At 39.2% G+C, this 20,825-nt stretch overlaps 3 protein-coding genes and 1 long non-coding RNA gene across 13 annotated transcripts in view; 2 read left to right on the top strand and 2 right to left on the bottom strand.

The window, feature by feature from the left end:
- Positions 1 to 567: 567 nt before the first annotated feature.
- Positions 568 to 2,750, bottom strand: LOC117817930. 2 transcript variants are annotated; one of them, XR_004632263.1, is made up of 3 exons: positions 2,236 to 2,750; positions 1,531 to 1,726; positions 568 to 1,347 (listed from the first exon to the last, which is right to left on the bottom strand). It is a non-coding gene; the product is annotated as an uncharacterized LOC117817930 (long non-coding RNA). The 2 variants fall into 2 exon arrangements; XR_004632264.1 differs by having other exon boundaries at positions 2,252 to 2,750.
- Positions 2,173 to 11,203, top strand: tmtops3a (teleost multiple tissue opsin 3a). 2 transcript variants are annotated; one of them, XM_034690737.1, is made up of 4 exons: positions 2,173 to 2,720; positions 3,925 to 4,253; positions 9,627 to 9,860; positions 10,586 to 11,203. In XM_034690737.1, the coding sequence occupies exons 1-4, from the start codon at positions 2,333 to 2,335 to the stop codon at positions 10,808 to 10,810; spliced, it is 1,176 nt and encodes a 391-aa protein (XP_034546628.1). In that variant the 5' UTR covers positions 2,173 to 2,332; the 3' UTR covers positions 10,811 to 11,203. The 2 variants fall into 2 exon arrangements, with proteins under 2 accessions (XP_034546628.1, XP_034546629.1); XM_034690738.1 differs by lacking the exon at positions 2,173 to 2,720 and adding an exon at positions 3,045 to 3,354.
- A 1,289-nt stretch (positions 11,204 to 12,492) lies between these two features.
- On the top strand, positions 12,493 to 14,982 carry cd40lg (CD40 ligand). Its single transcript, XM_034690740.1, has 4 exons — positions 12,493 to 12,738; positions 13,237 to 13,267; positions 13,361 to 13,468; positions 13,560 to 14,982. The coding sequence occupies exons 1-4, from the start codon at positions 12,541 to 12,543 to the stop codon at positions 13,949 to 13,951; spliced, it is 729 nt and encodes a 242-aa protein (XP_034546631.1). The 5' UTR covers positions 12,493 to 12,540; the 3' UTR covers positions 13,952 to 14,982.
- A 565-nt stretch (positions 14,983 to 15,547) lies between these two features.
- The window catches only part of arhgef6 (Rac/Cdc42 guanine nucleotide exchange factor (GEF) 6), a 34,212-nt gene continuing 28,934 nt past the window's right edge, over positions 15,548 to 20,825 (bottom strand). For 4 of the 8 annotated variants that reach the window (XM_034690315.1, XM_034690318.1, XM_034690319.1 and 1 more), the window contains 4 exons: positions 20,725 to 20,811; positions 20,527 to 20,626; positions 20,193 to 20,247; positions 15,548 to 18,147 (listed from right to left, as the gene is read on the bottom strand). In XM_034690315.1, coding sequence (XP_034546206.1) covers positions 18,025 to 18,147; positions 20,193 to 20,247; positions 20,527 to 20,626; positions 20,725 to 20,811 — 365 coding nt within the window. In that variant the 3' untranslated portion in view covers positions 15,548 to 18,024. Of the gene's footprint in view, positions 18,148 to 20,192; positions 20,248 to 20,526; positions 20,627 to 20,712; positions 20,812 to 20,825 lie in introns of all 8 variants that reach the window. The other 4 variants (XM_034690313.1, XM_034690317.1, XM_034690314.1 and 1 more) reach the window with 3 other exon arrangements.

Below are 20,825 nucleotides of genomic sequence, written 5' to 3'. Positions count from 1 at the left end.
TGTGCAAAGATGCTTCGATTAACCATAAGCCTTTCCTGGAACATTTGAGCTGAGTGTGGAGAATACAAATCTGACAATCTGTAGTCCTCCAGAAGGCAGGCATGAATTCAGCATCCATGCAGACTTGATACCATAATCCCTCTTTCTCCCTTGTGTGAGGCATAACCAGACAGATCTGAGGCCAATATGGGTAGAGGGAGCGGATTGGTTCTGCAGTATTGACCATCTATTGAGCTTCCAACAAGCCGATGCTGCAGATTGTAGAGCACAAAGAGGGTTCATGGATGCTGCCACCATTGACCGGGGGGGATTGAGATCAAAAGAGACCACTTATGTGATAGAAACATCAAATGGCAGAGTCACAGATACCTCTGCTCACTTCTGTCAGTGCAATACATATCATCTTTGTGATCTCAGCAAATTTCTTACACCTCAGTATTATGCTAACACACACTTCAAAAACAGGGTCATTGTCAGATAACGAAAGTAAGATTTTCCTTACTATGATACAAACTGTTACACTGATACAAAATGCTGCAAGACTGATTCTTTTTTTAATGACTTGTGTATGATTTCTTTAGATCACTGGAGTTTAAGCATCTAAATATCCCTTTGTCTTTTATATCCAATGAATTATACAGTCAGTTTTCAAATACAATGGTAACACATCGTAGACTTTGTCAGAACAAATATTACAGGTTGAAAACTCTGCGAATGAAACTATGTTAATACATGTATTGAGATATAAATACTGCATGTCAAAGAACTATATAAGTTGAAAGGATGAACAGATGCAGAGAGTTTTCTTTTTTTTAGGTCAGGGAGGGGGATTAAACTGATGTGTGAGCTGAAAGAAAATGCACTTGGGTGGGAGAGGTTGGACAGTTTCTTTTCTTGCTCCCTCACGTTTTTTCTTTTTTTAGGTATTTGACAACGAAAACCAGACACAATAGAGTTGGCTTTTGTGGATTTGAAAGTGAACAGTGCAGTGTCCCCAGAGGAGTCCTAAGTGAGTTTGCCTATGAGTTTTGGATGACTGGGGGCTTTTGCTTTGAAAACATCATTCACACATTTTCAGCAGATGTTGACAGTGAACTTAAGATACTTAGACTTCTATATGGCTACATGATGATACATTGGTTGGCACTATTGCACAACAGCAAGTAGGTTCCCATAGGTATGAGTGTCTGCCCTGTGACAGATGGGATTGGCTCCAGCCCTCCAACCCCTTATGTGGAGCAGTAAGAAAATTGATGGATGGATGGGTGGATGGAGGGAGGAAAGAATGAATGGATGGATAGATGGACTTCCAACAAGAATTTCACTCAACTTCAGCTCTCTTTGATTCTGAAAAAAGTACAGAAACCATTAGAAACATATTTCTTATTTAAAATAAACTATGAAAAGATAACACAGGTATTGCACATTACAGTAATAGTGATGTCAATTTATGATATTATAAAATCACCATTTCCTTTTTGATCAATTGAGTGTATTTTCCTATGTCCCATGTGTTTTTTTTTTCTATACCTTTCTATTTTTGGAAGACTGATGTGTAGTACTGATGGCAGTAAAACATAACACCGTTGAGATATCCCTGATCCCTGACCTTCTTCCTTTGTTTTGGAGGCTTTGCAGAAATAAAATGTTGAAGAGGTTTCCGTATTTGTTTGGTTCCTTTGTTGCTGGATCAAATCAGCAATCTGCAGCTACACACAGAATCAGCCTGGCACAGAAAGAAGTGATTAATAATAAATACAAAGGTTAGCAAAGACACGCAACCAAAGATTGTGCCCCCAATAATCCTTCTTTTGTGATAAATGTGAACTTGAGTTTGGATGCTCACATATGCACAGTCATGAGGCAGATGTGGAGGGCATATTATTACATATATATGGTCCATTTCCCCATCAAAAATCCAGTGGGTGTCAATGTAATTATGGGAATTCGATTCTTGTGTCCAGAGGACCCCAGGTGAATGCATTGATTCATTAGATAAAAAATGGCAATCAATTTGTATGAGTTATTGTATTCAAATAAACTGTATTGATCAAAATGACTCGTAACAATTGAAAATACTAAATAAAAGAAGAAATTCGGGAAGTGCTGATAAGGGAAGGGGTGGAGGTATTTGCCCATGCACCATTGATTACAGGGTGCATGTATGTAGACGTGCAGAAGGAACATTCAATGCTCTCCTCACACTCATAATAATTGAGTCATATTGGACCTCACAGCGCGTGGTGCTCACGTAGTACTGCCGTACAGGATTTTGTCCTTCACACCGAGTCCAGCTCCTCTTCAGCCCTCTGCTCTCATCTCTCTCTCTGCTATGGTCATCCACACGAGCGGTTGTAACATCAGCACCATAGACAGCTCTCTCTCCAGCTTCAGCCTCGGTATCGACTCCAACCTGCGGGACACCCCGGCGCCCCAAAGCCCTTCCGGCGGGCTGAGCCGCAACGGACACACGGTGGTGGCAGCATGCCTTGGCTTCATTCTCGTGGCGGGAAGCCTTGGCAACTTCTTTGCGCTCCTTGTGTTCGCAAAGTTTCGCTCGCTCTGGACGCCCATCAACCTCATCCTGTTGAACATCAGCTTGAGCGACATCCTTGTGTGCGTTTTCGGGACACCCTTCAGTTTCGCTGCGAGTCTGCAGGGTAGATGGCTCATCGGAGAGTACGGCTGCAAGTGGTACGGCTTCGCAAATTCCCTCTTTGGTGAGTTGCACGTGCGCATAAATATGTTAAATGCCTGATTAAAAACACCTGTTAAATGCAGGAATTAGTACCAGGGATTCAGAGAGATTAAACTCGCACTAACATTGTTGATGCCAGCAAGCCATAACATTTCAGGAGGGTAAGATAGCTTAAGTTTTTTTTTTTCTGGTCCTGGAACTAAACACAAAATTACAATTCATCTTAAAGAGTGGGCTACATCATTAGCCTGCTTCGATTTTCACGGTGAAAAATCCACTATAGCTGAGACGGTTAACGTGAATACCTTATTCTGGAAGGTCAGGGGTCACCCAAGTCATTTACTGTAAATGTATTGTCTGTACAACGCGTGTCAGTTCATTCAGCACGGAGCAAAGGTGTTCGACAGACTGACAACGACTTCCATGGAGATTTCCACCATAGCAATTCTTTGAAGAAACATAATCAACACGTTTTCTTCTTTTCTCTGGAATGGTCATCATGGCCTTGAGGTTTTCCTTTGCTATCAGAAGGAACCCTTATGTGAAGTCACTATCAGTTACATTGCTGCTGTCAGTAAGGTGCTGTTGCCTGGGGCATATCTACATTTTTTGGACTGGAGTGGCTGGGGCAATGACTCATTCAGAGGAGGCATTAAGTATTAATGCACACACACACACATGAACTCACTATGGAGCATATATTTTAAAAGAGTTCTGATAGTAAGACAGAGTTGAGACTCCAATAATATTAGAATATACAGGCCAATACAATAAGATGTAACAGTCTATTTTAGGCTTGTATTAACAGTAACACAACAAAACACTACATAGGTACAGTAGAATAAAAGATCCCTTTACACCTATCCTTGACCCTGTGACCTTTTCATTCAAGGTTAGGGAAAGGGGCTAGGAGAAGACTTAGGGGATAACTTTTGGACTTTCCAATGCAGCCTTAGATTGTGCAACAAGTGCCTTATTGTCTTCTGTCTGTTAGGATTGACAGCAGACAAAGGGAACATAGAATGCAAAGCAAACATGCTCTCACAAGATCATGGATTATGATCCTCATAATAAAGCCCCATAATAAAAAAATATCACTTTAACCCCACCACTGCTCTATTGGGTTAAGAGTTCTGGAGGGAGCCTTGTTGAAATAATTTATGTTGAAACTGCTTTCTGACAATTTGTAATAATTCACTTTCCATCTTCTTTTCATGCTCTCAAAGGAATTGTGTCCCTGGTGTCTCTTTCTGTCCTCTCCTACGAGCGTTACACCACCGTGCTGCGCTCTTCAAGAGTCGACATCTCTGACTTCAGGAAGGCTTGGCTCTGCGTTGGAGGCTCCTGGCTTTATTCTCTCTTCTGGACTCTCCCGCCCCTCCTGGGTTGGAGCAACTATGGGCCTGAGGGACCAGGAACAACATGTTCCGTCCAGTGGCACCTCCGCTCCCCTACCAGCATCTCTTATGTGCTGTGTCTCTTCATCTTCTGTCTGATGCTGCCCCTCCTGCTCATGATTTACTCTTATGGACGGATTCTGGTGGCAATCAGGAGGGTGAGTTCTTGCTGATCTGCTGCTGTCTTAACAGAGATATGATTATTTTTTTATTTTTTTTACAACTAGGAATCAGAGGAATTAGACTTATAAATACCAGACACTTTATATTATTCCTTGTAAGATATCAAAACCATTTTAGCTTCTGTACATGCACTCAAGAGTATTTAAAAAATAATGTGTTTGAAGATCAATTCTTGCCATGCACTTACAGGCTGTATTAGTCATCCCTACCATCCCTACGTCTAATTAAAGTGCTGTGTATATAACACTTCAGTGTAGATGACACTTCAGTGTATAAAACAATTCTAGCTGTGGCTAATTTGCAGTCCTTGTCCCTTGTTAGGCTTTTGGGAAATAAGGGACATGATTGAAAATTGTAAAGAATAGATATAAAAACTAACAGCAAAGCAGACATAGAAAAAAATAAGTCATAGATAAATAAATACTAACAATTCACTAGTGAGGACCACACTATTTACAGGAGGTAATTTGACAATGATTTATTGATTTATTGGAATAGGGATTCCAAATTTTTACATCGAACTGCTCACTGTAGCTGGTTTAGGGAAGCTTATTAGTGGATCTGCGATAGCTCCCTGGCACAATGACCCCCATTCCAGAGCCCTATTTATAGAAGGAAAGAAAGAAATAGAAAGAAAAGGGCTGGGAGGGAGGGGTGCAAGGAAACTGAGAACAAAAGGGGGGGAAAGAGATAAGTTGGAATTTATAAGAGTGCTGGAAGAGGTACGGTTGAGGTGTGTTCCTGCACCTGAAACTTTGCTATATAGCATCACTTAATGTGTAAGAACAAACAGTAAAGCAAGCATGTAAAACATGTAAGTGAGTGTTCACAGACATAAAACATGTAAGTTAGTGTTAACAGACATATAAAACATCCTCAAAATACTCACATGACCAACACAAGGAATGCTGCATGTTTCAAAACATAATTATCAAACTCAACCAAAGAGTCATACCCTCAAGTGCAAAGCATGATTGGGATCAAGGCATGATGAGCTGTGGCCACAGAATATATCTTCACGAAACAGGTATAACAGAACTCATGTAATGCTAGATTAGGTTCAAGGGAGTTTTTTGTGTTTGTGTAATTGAAGAGCATTAGTTATATAAGAGGGATTTTGATGTTTGTCTACAAATCTGTGTTGTGTCCTTCATACTCCAATGGTCGTATCTTGAAGCCAGAAATGTGTTTTTAATTATGCATGCTCTAACTACAATTTCACACCCTTTATGACACAAGTATGCTGCTTCACAAGTTGAGTGCCATTAAAATTCATAGTATATTTTGTCATCAGTTATCCTTGAAGCGTAATGATCCTTTAAGAAAAATGTACACATTTGGCATTTTAATTGCATGTGAAACGGCTGGAAACTTAGTTCCACTGACATTACACTCAGGATCAATTGCCTTACAGTAAAGAACACAAACATCGACTTAGAATTCCAAATAAAAACACATAGATTGCATGCACAAGGCTGTACTTTTCTCAGTTAAGTGGGCACATTGCATCATGCGGATCTGCTCACTTATAAAGCCCTAACAGATGTGTAAAGCTCTAGTGAGGAGTTTTTCGCTGGCTATGGAATTGAATGAAATCAATTCTGTTGCCTCAACATGACTTAAAATGATAATGATCATTATACAATTTATTTATATAGTGCTTTTCAAAAATACTCAGCCACTCTAAAAATAATAAAAGCACACATTAAAAAGCGAATCAAGGAAACAACTCAGTAAATCAATGATTAAAATATTATCACCAGTTAAGGGTGAGCTGGGGGTCTTTTGGGAGAGAGTTCCAGAGGGAGGGGGAAGTAATAATAAAGCTCTGTCCACTTACAAATGCAAACATGAATGGCCGGGACAAGACTGTGCATTTCTAAAATGTTCTTTGTAAAGCCTGAAGAGGCAACTGAAAATAAAAACCTTCACCTCTCTGCCACACATGAGGTTTCTGACTTTTGTGCTCCACTAAGGCTAACTTTGCGTGCAATCTAATAACAAAACACAGCATATTTGAATGACACAGATTGTCTTCGTCACTAGTAAAGAGAAATACTACAAGTTGCCATGCAGTATATAAACTATGGGCAGAAAAAAATCTGTTGGTCCTTACCCAGCTTGGATGGAAGCAATCCAACCAGCTTGTGTTCCCACATGTCAACATACTCCATCAGCTGTGCTCCAGTGATCGCAGGACAAACAGCAGGACAAATAAAAGAATATTCTGTTATGCAAGACAAACACAGAAAGTTATCGATATGAGAAAAGGAAAAATATACAGCACATATATATATAATATAATAAATAAATAAATAGATTAAGTCAAATTAAGCACAAAGAAGATCTTTATGGCTCCAGAAGCCACTGCAGCTGGGAAGGTGTCATACAAAGGGAGTTACATCAAACTACAGAAACAGGGTTTGCTGACATCTTCCTCAACAAAGATTCCCAGAAGGTAGTGTGTTTGACTGTTAAAAGAAAGCAGGACGAGATTTTTTATCAGAATACAAGACACGTACAGAACAAGATAAGAGCCACTCACTACAGGGGGCGCCAACTTCAAAACAAACTGTTCAGTTTCTCACAGGAGATCTAAAGCAGCTCTGTTTAGGCTCTTTGGATGCCAAGCTCTTTTTTAGACCTAACATCATGTCCCTGAGGCTGAGCAAAGCTGCCAGGTTCCCTCTAATTCTTGTTCAAGAGGTAATTTCAAGAGGCATCAAGCAAAATAATCCTTGAAGCCTCGACTCTGTATTTAAAGTCTTTCGATCAATTTCTCCTGAGGGGGAAGATTCACAGGTAAAGTCCTCAGGGGAGTGTGTGGGGCGATGATTGCGATCATCAGGGCAACGACCCCTTCTTAGTTTCCAGTGACTCATCCCTGTCGTGGTCAGTCTTACATAAACCTGCCAGTTTCTGAAATAATTGACAGACATGGACTCTCAATTGGTGTTAGGGCCCTTCCTGCACTTGGTAGTTGAAACTCCAATCCATGAATCACACAGATGATATTTTTAGACATGGAAGCAACCTGTCACTATTGGATACTGACTATTATATAAGCACCACTATGCCTTTTTTTTTTTATATACACCATGCGCCCTAGGGAGTCTGAGCGGAGAAGGGCTTTGCAGACTTGATTAACTTACCGGAGAGCATGGGCTGAGACGTGTGCTCCCTGCGCCCTCCAAGCTGAGCGCCCCGCCTTGGGCTTTTCTTAGAAACCTGGCAATCAGCCTGTGCACCTTCTGCTGGCCTCCCATAGGTGGCTAAGATTGGCACGTCAGAGGGCAGATATGTTTACATCAACATCTCAAGCTTGGATTTTTTTTTTGCTCTGCATGACAGCTCTTTCTATTAATAATGCTGTGTGACATTTCTTTTCAAATTTGTCCTACTTTGGGATTGACTGTTCCTTGAATTACGGTTATTTTGATAACAATGGATGTGTTTTCTGACTAATACTCAAGTCGGAAATAATCAACAGAACAAATATTTGGCCATGCAGAAATAACTGTTAATTTTCAGAATAGTTGTTACACAACAAGGGAACCCAGAAGACAGAAGGGTTGACCTGTGGTCATACAATATTAACTATAGAAGAGTGGGTAAGAGATGTGAAGTCATTTGGCCTACAAGGCAGAGTTTTCCTCTGTGGAGAGCCTCTTATACCAGACAGACACTGCCTTCTATTCATGAAGCAGTAATGAGCATCACAGTGGTAATCAAACAAGACAATGACCACAGGGGCATGTCATCAAAACTGAGGAGGTGGCTATTATCTCAGAGGAGGCTGTATCCACTTGACTTATGACATATTGTCCATGAGCTCATTTCAGTCAATAGCACTCAACATACATGAGTACATCAGGGGAGACCAATGAGACAGACCTAATGAAAAAGCACACACAAGTGGACAGTTACGCTACAAGTCTGCCCAGTATTTCAGCTATTTGTTAAAACCTTGGGGGAAAAAAAGTTTTGCATCATTCTTTTTCCTCATAAGTCATAGAGAATAATTCATAAAAAGTCCAAAATAAAATACCACAATTTTCAGTATTTGTTCAGTTCAGGATTGGAGTCATTATAGACACTTAAATGCTGTCTTACTGATTATACCCCTCTTTTACATTACTTTCCTTTTTATGAGCTCTGAAGAGAATCTTCCAAGCAAGAAATTTCAGTTCACATTTTAATCCCACAGTATGTATAAACCAAAATGCATCAGAGCGATCCGACATGTGAAATAGCAGCCAGCCGCTTGGTTAGGTGGATCTTCCAATTGGCTTTTAGTTCAACATACGGCTGACATGATTTAGAAGCACTAATCATTTCTACGTGACATCAAACACTGTCCAGTTTGTTCAATGGTCATTGTGGATTGATCAGCAGGATTAAATAGAGAGGCTTAAACCTGGTCATAAGAAAAACAGTTTTCATTGGCCCAACTGCTGCCATGGAAACGTATCTGAAGGGAAAGGGATGAGGCATTCATGCCCAAGAAAATGAAATGTATGTTAGCAGATTTATATGGATCCAAGGATACAAGCTGTCCACATTGTAAACACTAATTCTGTTTAGTTTTTTCCTTGACCATGGCTCCACGCCACAACAACAGAATGACAGGACATTACAAACTTTGAACATTAAGATTGGAAGAAAAAAATCAAAAATATTAAAGGTATAAAGGGACCCCCACGTAGATAACCTGGTAAAGGTTGTGACCCATTTACTGACACTCCGTCCTTTCCATGTCACCTCCCCTCTCTAACAAGCCTCCGCTGGGCTTTCATTTCCCCCTTCAGAAAGGGCGAATAATTGCTAAGATTATAACCATAAGAAACAAAAAACAGCACAGGCAGAGAAGTTCTAAAAAGAGATGCCATCAAGTCGCAACATGCTGAAGGAAAAGAAAGGAGACAGGGAAGTCAGGAAATCTCTGCCTCTGTTTGAGTTTCTTTTTTTAATTTCTCACTATGGGATTCCCAAGATTTTTGGAAGAGCAACTCAAATTTGCAGGGTTGGCCTTCACAATCAAGTCTTTGTTCAAGTTATTTCATTATAATGGCTCTAACAAAGGAAACACGTGCATCAGCTCATTTATAAGGACACTGAAGCCACAAGGCCACAATCAGAATTAGAATCTGTTCTTTTTTTGCCATGTGGGTTTACTCATTAATGAATTGGTCTTGGTGTAATCAGCGCACTTTTCAAAACCAGGACACTTCTGATACTAAAATCTGATCTAAAATCAAAGCTAGACCAGATCTAAATAGAGACAGACGTCAAATTGATGTCACATCAGGTTTAACCCCTGTGCCTCTTTCCTCCCGCCGTGTCTCCAGGTGGGCAAAATCAACCTTCTGTCAGCCCAGCGCAGAGAGCAGCACATTTTGATAATGGTGTTGTCCATGGTGTCCTGCTTCATGTTGTGCTGGATGCCCTACGGGATCACGGCACTGATGGCCACCTTCGGTAGGTCTAGATTGGTCACCCCCATGGTGAGCGTGGTGCCCTCAATCCTGGCCAAGTTCAGCACTGTAGTCAACCCGGTCATCTACATTTTCTTCAACAACCAGGTGAGACCTTTGGCTGACCCACTGTCTACATCTCATTTATTCCTGGATTGAAGTATTTTATGTAAACTGTGTTGGCTGAAGTGCATATTAACCTCAGCCGGATCTAAATATATTGTGTAGAGAAGCAGAGTGACAGTGTTTTTCTCAATAGCTTTGTGACATTGAGGCTGCAGTTGAGTCTCATTTAAGGCTGATTTATACTTCTGCGTTGAATCAACGGCGTGTGTGTCTCCTCATTACCACTTCCTTGATGCTGCATGCAGAAAATACCATACAATATAAGAGAGGTTATGATAAGATACAGTGTGATACAATGCAATACATTGCAAAAGGATATGTTATGATTTGATATGATATAATATGATACGATATGATACAAACAATATGATTTATACGATACAAGACAATATAATTCTAACGATACGATACAAATGATACAATATGATTCTAATGGTAGGATACAAATGATACGATATGCTACCAATGACATGATACTATACAAAAAATTATACTATACAATATGTTATAGACTTTATTGTCCCTTAAGATAAATTTGTTGACATAAGCGCTGCCCCCAATTTGCTGTATCAACAGTAGTAGTAAAGAAACACTGATCATTTTCAAGTAAATCAATCCCATTTTTAATCAATTACTTGGTTTCTTGGTGTCTTTTCACCTAATATTGAACCACCTTTTCCTGTTTGTTTTTTTTTGCTTAAACACAGTTTTACAGATGCTTTGTGGCCTTAGTGAAGTGCAGCGGGGAGCCAGTGTCTGTTCAAGCAGAAGAGCTCCAGACTCCGAGGGCTCATGTCTTTGGTTTCTTTCCTGTTGGCAGACAAACTTCCGTCAGCTCGTCACAACCTCAGATCATCTGCAGCCCCAGAAGTGGTGCCCTCTGCAGCCGGCACAATGACCACCATACTCTTGTTGTCCACTACACTCCGTAACGGTGCTTCATCTGTTAAACCTGACTGACTCTGAATGACCAAACAAGGTTTTTTTTTTTCTGAAAACTGCAACTCAGAGACAAACATTTGAGTTCTTTCCAATTATTTCAAAGCACTTGTTAGTGATTTTGCAATAAACAAATGTTCATTTTCTAATACTCCTTAACATTTGAATGTAAACTTAGAGCCATGAAGTCCAGCCCTTTGTTTTATTTCTTCATATGCTAATGTTTCATTTTTTAAAATGTTTATGTAAAGCTGCTTTTTGAGAATGTATGTGCGGATGCACAGAACACTAACTAATTAATTTGTTTTGTGGTTTATATCATTTTTTATACACTCACATTCATCAGTTGAGCCTTAAATAAAGTCATCAATTTGTTTTTCATTGAAGTGTTGATACTTTTTTGTTGGCAAACAGGACTGCTGAATTCATTAGTGTACTCATCAGGGCTGTTTAATATTGTGTCTCATTCTACTTAATGTAGGGAGAGACAGGTTTTTTTTTATATCAGCATTTAGTGGTACATATAATCAGTGTATTACCAATGTGAGTACTGTATATTCTCTGTATACATAATATCAGCACTTCAGAAGATTTCTAACCACTAGAAGGGGCTGTGAGCTGTTCAAGAAATGTCTTTGTGCCATTAACATGAACCTCAGTCATCTCTTTACTGTGTGCAATACCGTGATCATTTTTTGAAATTTGGTGTGGCAGCACTGATTTTTTTGAAAGTACATTTTTTTATTCATAGAAAGATTTTTTTTTCTATGGCTCTGACTGCAGTGTTAATTTAAATGCATGAGTCGTATGTCATACATAACCTCAGTTCTGTTGCTGAGAACATTGTTGGTGGAGAGTATGGTATATTGCTCACATTTTGGAGGTTTAAAGCACAAAAAATGAAACATTAAGACCACACTAAAAAATACTGGCTTAAGTTGAACAATTTACCTTTTTTTCCATATCTGTCATTATTTACCCAAATTAAGATATGGATATATAAAAATGCACTTTATTCATTTGTTTTTTAAATCTGCAGAGAACACATGAAAAAACAGTCACAAAAAGTGACACAGGTTTATAAAACGATCTATCTATCTATCTATCTATCTATCTATCTGGATACATATTTCAAAGTTTAACTTGCCGTGCCATTACAAGGTTTTAGCATTTTATTCAGGGAACTGTGTTTTTTTTAACAATGTGAGTTAATTACTGCCTCAATTATGACTCATTGAATGTTGTCTATTTGTTGCTTCTGTTGCGGTCAGTTGTGTTAACCAGCTCCCCCAGTATCAAACCTGTGTTAAAATACCATTTAAAAATGCAATACATAAGTCCATCCATAACACCAGTAAAGTACTTGATGTTAACCTACATTAGATGCTAGATTTAATGTGAAATGTTACTCTTTGTCTAAAAATACAAGTATAAGAACAATGTCAGAAATACTGAGAGGCATGATGCTTTATGGCGGAAAAGAAATTAAACAAAGGAAGGAGCTATTTGAAGAAAACAAGCACACATACTATATATACACACACACACGTACACATCAAAGGTCACATCTCTCACCTCTCACAGATACCAATGTTAAGGGTTTCATAGCTTCAAGGAAGTAGAAAGAGAAAAACTCTGCTGCTTGAGCGAGCAGCAGTCAGAAGGTGCATGGGATGTCACGGACCTCAGGCCTCTCTAGGTTGCACTGATCCTCATCCCCACCATGATAAACACCTTCCAGACCAGCTTGGCTCCACCACCAGTGCCTCCACGCCACCACAATGGGTCTCATCCGATCCTCATCCCGGCCTCGCTTCCATCACATGGCCACAGCAAGTCTCTCTTCCACTTTTTGGTCGGTATGGCACTGCTGCATTTATTTCTGACAGTCGGAGGATTCATCTATCTGTCCTACCAAATGGTAAAAAAATAACTCTTATACATACAATTTTTTTCAGTGCAGTTAAGATGAAGTGCATTCGCCTGTATTAGCTTGACCATTAAATACAATCTTAGACACAGTTATAAAACTAAGTATATTACTGTGAATGTGTTATACAAAGGTGAAGGCTTACAGAACACAAAGGCATTTCTTATATTCTAAAACCAGAAACAAAATGGAAAACATGTTTTTTTCTGTAAATGCATACCCCCGCCACTTACATAGAATTACTGTTAAAGTGTTAGAGTTCACACTCTGTCTACAATACGAGTCTGTCAGGCCAATGTAGCACAGGAAATGCTGTTGAAAAAACAGGCGAGGTTTAATATTTACCACTCAGACCTTTGTTGCAAGATGAGCATGTCTGAAGCACAGAAATGAGGATTTTTCATCTTAAATGTTACAATCATTATCAAACTAAATAAAACATTTAAAATCCTGCTTGTCCCGCATGTTCTGATTTTTTCATTCTTACAGGACAAACAGCATAAACCAGCTGAAGGAAGAGGTACATTTTTCTATTTTTTTAACAACAACAATTGTACACATTGCAACATGTATCCTCAACAGTTACTGACCAGGTATTTGCTCTTTTCTCTAGCATCCTTTCTTTCACCGGAGAAGCAGAAAGCTCTACCCCTAGAAAAGCCTGGGAAAGCCTTGGCTCACTTGGTGGTCGATCAGCAGTCACACACACAGAAATCTACATGTAAGAAACCATAAAAGTGACACACTTAAATATCAATTTATAACTTCAGAGTTGTATATTCTAAGTATTGTCCCCTCAACTTCCTCTTCAGCCTCTCCAGCGGGTTATCTCCAGTGGAACAGAGCCCACTCAGATTTGAGGAACATGAGCCTCCTCTACAAGAGCAGCTGGGTTGTAATTCAGAAGCCTGGGAAGTACTATGTCTACTCCAAGGTTACCTTCTCCAAGAGGGACCCTACGCTCCCGCTGTCCAGCATGGTCATGCTGAGGAAGAGTGATACGGGCATAGAGAAGGCTGCCATGAAGGCCTACTGCAGCCTGGACAGCCACAGGGGGACTGGGTCCATCCCTAACATGTGTACTGCCATGCAGGGGGAGGTGGTCCCACTGGAGAACGGACACCAGCTCAGTGTCTGGGTACAAGATCTGTCGCTGGTGGACTACGAAGACGGAGCTACAGCGTTTGGAATGTACGAGCTTTAGGACTCCTGTATGAGCACGTGTGGACCTCAAATGGATGGAAGCTTGTGGGGCCACTTTCTAGTAGAATGGATTAACAATGAAACTAAAGATTTCTTTGCTTCTTCTTGGACCAAGAGACAAAGACTACACTCTTTAATCATAATTTATTCAATTAGACATAAATGTGTACAATATATATTATTTCAGCAATGTAAATAGTAATTTGTATTTATTTATTTTCATTGTATGGAGTAGATGGACATTAAGTAGATGGGAACATCAGACTTAAAAACAGCTAAACAGCATCTCTTTATCGTTAAGGAGCATATCTGGCTAGTGAAGCAAAGGAGTGAGGTTTTTTTATGTCAACCAAAACAGATGTGTCCGAAACATTGGTAAAATGCTTAATGAGTGTATTATTATGAGACAAACTTATTAAAAACAAACAAGCAAAACATTTTTTATTGATGGACCACCGATACTCTTTTGGCAAACCACAAATGGTGTATGTTTGATTTAAAAAGAAATCAAACCATCATACTGGCTTCAAAGCATGCAACATTTTGTATTCAAGCTCAGTCCATGCCTCTTTGGTTTTGACTTTCTAGGACACAAGAAACCCACAGGATGCATCTTTCACAACTTCTTACAAAAGGACCACAGTTAGTTTAGCTCTCAGGAGGTGCACTAAGTTGCACAATGTTTCCAATGATACAAGACCAACAATATTTCATTTGAAGTTGTCCACTTTAGAAATAACGTGCATGATTTTAACTGACTTTTTTTCAGAAGGTAACAGACTTTCCTTTTTTGCTGTTTCCTGTCTTTACATAATCTATTGGTTTGCATTCATTTCCACATGGTGTTAATTATTCATCAAACTCTTGAAATGTAATCACATTGTGTGATGCATTTCTTTTTTTATCTTGTAAGGAATAAGCTTATTGTAAAATATTTGCCAAGGCACAATGAAAATCAAACTTTTGTATAAATTATTGCTGATGTAACATTCAATATGAAGGGTTGCGCAAATAAAGCAAGATTCAAGTCTGCTGCTGACTTTCAGACTCTGTAGTACTGAAGCCTAGAGACTGACTTACATTTTAACACCTCAAATATAGTGATGAGTAATGTCAAGCTTGTATGTTTTGTAGAAAATTGGAAAAATCATGACATTTTTCTGTAAATTTTTAATTAAAAACTCATAATCGACTTTTAAAAACTGATGTACGATGTAACCTACAAGTACGAGTAGAAATATGAGTAACACAAAGTTTTACTTAGAAGTGGTGAGTAATGTAAAAAGTGGCACAGTACAGACTGAAAGTTAACACCTCAGAAAGCATGGAAACAGTGAATCTCTATGGAGGTGTAATTGGTTGCAGAGGCAGTGCACACTCACAGGATGTTATCTAATCAATCCTTCCGTCCTGTAAAGAGTGATGTGCCACAAAAACTTAACCCACAGATCTCCTGAGCTGCACATGTTCCAAATACCGCGTAGAAAAGCCTGCTTTGGTGGATTTTCCAGCAAGAAGGGAGAAAAAAAAGGCAGTTTTTCTGCTGTGTGTGGTTTTCCATGTATCACTCAAATTAAGATTCAAACTCAAACCCCACTTCTTATATTAAACTTTTAATAAAAGAATGACCATACCAAACACAAAGTACAGAGTGTCTAGAAAAAATAAGCATTACAATACTTGCAACAATATTTGCATAGAACCTTTCGATAAACAAAACACACTCACACACACACAAACAAACACACACACAGTGGTCTGGAGACGTCATTTCAGATAAACAAGTCGGTGTTCAACCTACTCCCACCAGTAAGTGCTCACGGAGGCTGCTGGGAATTGAAAACTACATTATGTGGTACAATTCAGAGAACCAATACATCTATATAATGTTAATCTCCACAGACAACTTATGATGAGACAGCTATGAAAAGCACACATCTGTAGAGGTCTCCACGTTCGTCTTGCTGAGGCGCCATTGAGGAAACGATAGCTCTTTAGCAGATGATTCTTTGTCCCCTACTCCCTTGTTCTACAGATGTATACTTCCAAATGTGGATTGTACAGTCTGAGAAAAAAAAATCTAATTCTTATGGAAACTTGGCCCTAGACGGTGATTTATAAAAGAATAATTAACACCAAGAAACAGAATTTAATAAAGGCAAATGGAAAGAAGCATAGCCAAACTGTGTGGCAGCAGAACCACACAAATGGCCTGGCCCTTTTTTTTGGTTAATAAATCGAGTTAATTCATTCATCATCATTATTAATATTATTATTATTGCAAGTTCTCCAAACCTGGCCACCCATGCTGGGTCCCACCCAGAGTTGAGCCAGTAAAGCAGTCACTTATTGCATTTCAGTAACATCCACAGCTGCTCTACAACGCAGCATGAGTACATAACAGTGTTGACAGTGCACACGCAATTAACCTCATGAGGAAATGTACCGTTGTGGGTCCTTGTGCATGAAACGTAGCAAAGGAAGCAAAGCCCTGTATGTTTTCAGACTCATTCACACTGAGCCATTCCTATTGAAATAATACGACAAACCAACTGTGACACTTTCAGAATAAATCATCCATTTAGTCTCTTTCTGGTCTTTAACTCTCTTTTAAAGTTTATTGACCCTTTAGGGAGGCACTTAAAACCAATGAGCTCTACTTTTAATCCACAGATAAATCTCTCTCATTTTCTCTTCTCTCTGTATTTCCTCTGTCTGCCTCCATCTCTGCAGGAACCTGCAAGGAGGCTACACACAAAAATTCAATATTATGTTAATTTTCCCTATTCACTGATGTAAAATGATTTTTTTTAAATCTCCAGCCGAAACAGTGATTTTTCTGCCTTAACACATCAGTGTAGTTTAATAAAATTACAGATTAAAAGGCAGCAAAACTACAACTATAAAGGCTCACACCACAATTTAATACCTGGGTGTGAAATAAATAAAGAATCTTTAAAAATGCAAAGAATGCAAGGCTATGTTTTTAATATGTTAAACTGTTATAGGAGTATATTTTAGTAAGAAAAGTAGGGTTGACATTTCTGTCATTATTTGCTTACTTTTGTATAATAAATGATATATAGTTCAGCTTTCTCTATTCTATATTGAAGCTTCATCCCTGAAAGCTTTGGACTATAAATCTGAATATCTTGATTATCACATTTCTGATGCAGAATTGATCCTGTAGGATCGCTGTACATTCATGCAGTTTTTAAATAAACTGTAAAGAGCTGTGTTTTGAATGTTTCATGATTACCCAACCTGATTTGAGTTTCTGAAATGCCAAAAAGCCACCTAGAAACTTGTAAAATGAATGTCTTGAAAGCCAAAAAGCTAAACACACATGCTCAAGAAAGCTTGATGAACCTGTTCCCCAAAAACAGTTTTTGTGACAGGTAAAAAATGTCAATGACCAAAAAAAAAAAAAAAAAGTTAAGGTGTTAAGGGAGGGAAATCAGTCTTCTTGGTAACAGAAGTGCATGCAAGAGGACACATATTGGACGTGATGGCTTCTAGCTCCTTTTCTTTCTCCAAATGAAGCAAAAGAAGCAGCAGAGAACTCATTCTGTCTTCTTCTTGGATTGTTCTGCCAGCCGCGGAGTGTTCACAGTGCAGTACGTTTGAAAACCACTTGATCAGTCTTGGTATAGCTTAGCTGCTTCATGAAGAGGCATGTTTGTAGTCTCAAAGTGAGAAGCTGGATCAGGAAGACATTTTAGAATTAATCAAAGTGTCACGCTCCAGGGTTTGCAGAGAAGACACTTGGAGCATATTCGCCAGAAAGCGAGTCCAACTTTGCCATGTGTGGATATTAAAATACGGCGACGTGAAATTGACACAGACACGCAAACACACACAAGCCTCAACCCTTCTGTCCCTCCCCAAGCATGCTTACATAAATGGACCCACACACACACACTCACTCAGACACACACACACACACACACACACACACACACACAGTCACACACACACACACACACACACACACACACACACACACACACACACACACACACACACACACACACACACAGTCACACCAGGGTGAGGATGATTGAAGGGATGTGTTCAGTGGCCGCCGTCTTCCCAAGAACAATCATTCTTCTGCTTGGCCAGTTTTCGAACCACTCTCTCCAGCTCTTTGCGAGACTTCTGCTCTTCCTCCAGAAACTGCTTCATCCACTTGTTCTCCTGTCGAACATACAGACAACAGCAGCTTTAAAAAGGATGTTTGTGACTGATCAGCAAGCCAACATTAGTGGCTACTGTAAAAGTAATAGCTTCATAAGGAAGTGTTTTCAAGCTGCTATGAGGAACATCAGGTTATGTTGGTTTTAATGCCCCCTGCGGACAAAGCGGGACAACTTATCTCTTTGCTGATTTTGTCCTGTACATGTGAGTAGTTGTGTCAGGGAAAAAAATCTCATCCTCTTCTTTTACATTTTAGAAGTATAACTCACATTAATGGTTTAGTGTTGAAATTGAAAAAAGGCTGTTCATCACCTCATCTGAAACCTACCTCAGGGATAACATGTATATATATATATATATATATATATATATATATATATATATATATATATATATATATATATATTATGGCAAGCTGTTAAGGAAATTAATATATCTTTAATGAAAGTCTGAAAATATTGAATGGAAGTCTGAATATATTGAATGTAGTCTGAATATATTGAATGACAGTATAAATATATTGAATGGGGTTAGACTAGGGAGGTACATTTTAAGTATTTTCCGTGATCGATTTTTGGAAATGTTAACGATCAATTATCGATTAATTGATAAAAAAACAAATATTATTCTTACGTCAAAAACAATGCCAAATACGTTGTTTCCCCCCTAAATAATATTTTCTACAGCAACAAAATGCATCTAACTGACGGGATTGAATACGGGTATATGTTTGACACGCAGAATATCAACGATCAGGCTCATAAAAATATTCTCCGCGGACATAATCTTATAAAGTGAAGGCTGAGACTACTAACAGAAAATTACTTCAGACTCCCAGTATCCAGTTTTCTGTTTACTCGATCTTATTGAGAAAAATAAACATGTATTTGATCAGGTGTCAGCCAGGAGCGCAACCGGGTCATAATCAGTCCAGCTGCAGAAAAGCTCAGACGGCTCTGATGTTGCTGGTCTGCAAACATAGTGTACCTGAATTTCCCACCTGTCTGTTGCCTTCGTATCCAAAGGTGGGAAATGTCCTGTTTATAGTTGTGAACCTTCGTGTCTGTGTCGTTGTTGGCAGCAGTTTTGTATTGATCCTCTTTTAAAAAAGCGCACGGGGAGACCTGACGCTCAGCCGCAGTCGCCAGCAGAGCATCTCCGCTGTGCGCAACACCTTTAACAACTGAATCACACCCAAACATACTTTAAACTTAAAACACCTCCCTGATAGATGAGTGTAATATGAGACCACATGATGTTTGTTCCACGTGATGGAAAATTGATAACAAAAATGCGTGTTTCGAGTAATTTCTTAACAATCAATTAATCGATTAATTGTGGTCATCCCTAGGTTAGACGGAGTTCTGAGGAAATGCTACATTCAAATTCATGCTAGTTTTCCGTGACTACCAACCCTAGCGTTAACTTTTGAAACAGCTTAAAACTCCTTACTCTATCTTTTAAATCTAATTATCAGAAATGTACTGTTACTGTAATTATTTCGTTGACTGGAAATAGACTTAGGCTGCATAAATGCAGCCTATTCACATGAATGATTCGCCCAATCTGCGCCGCCAGACCACTACTCGCGTCTATTCCCGTCTCTACATTGACTTTACATGTAATGAATTCATGCAAATGATTTTATTCGTGTTTGGTGAGAACACCCCATAAAGCTTCTGTCAGGAATTTTCTTGTTTGTGTTCATTTTGGCGCCCCCTCTGGATAAATGGTTATTTTTTATGTCTCTGTTCATTTTGTTCTGGACACGTTTAAGTAGCATTTGTTTTGACAAAAATATCTCATCCTGCTTTCTTTAGAAGTATATGACTCCTTGAGAATCTTTGCTACGTAAAGTGTAAAGAAAGACTGTTTCTGCAGCCTCCTACCCTGCAGCAGCATTTCAGGCATTAATAATCAAAAGTTAGAGAGAATGAGACAAGTCGCTGATGGTCTTGTTTGTTTTTGTAAGCCATAAAAGACACCTGTATTAATTTCTGTGTGACTTACATGTTGAATGTTAGTGAAATACAATCTATACTAACCTTTTTCAATTCATGAACTTCGTCCTTTAAGGCGTAAACAGCATCAACCAGGCTCCTGAAAGAAATAGACAACACAGGAGATGTCTTGCTTTAACATCTCATTCAATAAGATGGCAAGTGCATTTTCCAACACAGCCGTATATCATGGTTATACTAGCTTCCAACCTCATGGTCACATGTGAGGATAAAAGCCCAAATAGGATCAATATTATATTACAGAGTGTGATTACAGAGGAAACCTGGATCCGAATAGAAATAATAACAAAGCTCACTTTGTCTCTGTTAGGGCAATAAGAAAATGAAAGCTCATCTTCCGTTGTAATAATCCACATACTTCTCCTCAATAACAGTCTGCCCGTTACTCTTCATCTCCTCCACGATGATCTTCTCCTCCTCTGGCAGAAGCACCTGAGGGACGCACTCTTTCCGCACTGCTGCACACACAGGCAAACAGACACACATTAATGAGTGGAAGCTTGATTCATGGCTCTATCAGAAACAATGCATCTGTTTTTCTTACTTAAACACAGACCTGTGCTGGTCTGGTGCAGGCTGGCTCCTGTGCAATATGCCTCAATCACCCTGAGTATCTGAGCGTCCTCCTCCAGGGCTACCGTGCCTGGAAAAAAGCAG

The sequence above is a fragment of the Notolabrus celidotus genome, chromosome 8 (genome assembly GCF_009762535.1).
Source record: "Notolabrus celidotus isolate fNotCel1 chromosome 8, fNotCel1.pri, whole genome shotgun sequence".
Taxonomy (NCBI): domain Eukaryota; kingdom Metazoa; phylum Chordata; class Actinopteri; order Labriformes; family Labridae; genus Notolabrus; species Notolabrus celidotus.
Note: the sequence above shows the minus strand (reverse complement) of the source record. Positions and strands in the feature narration are given on the sequence as shown.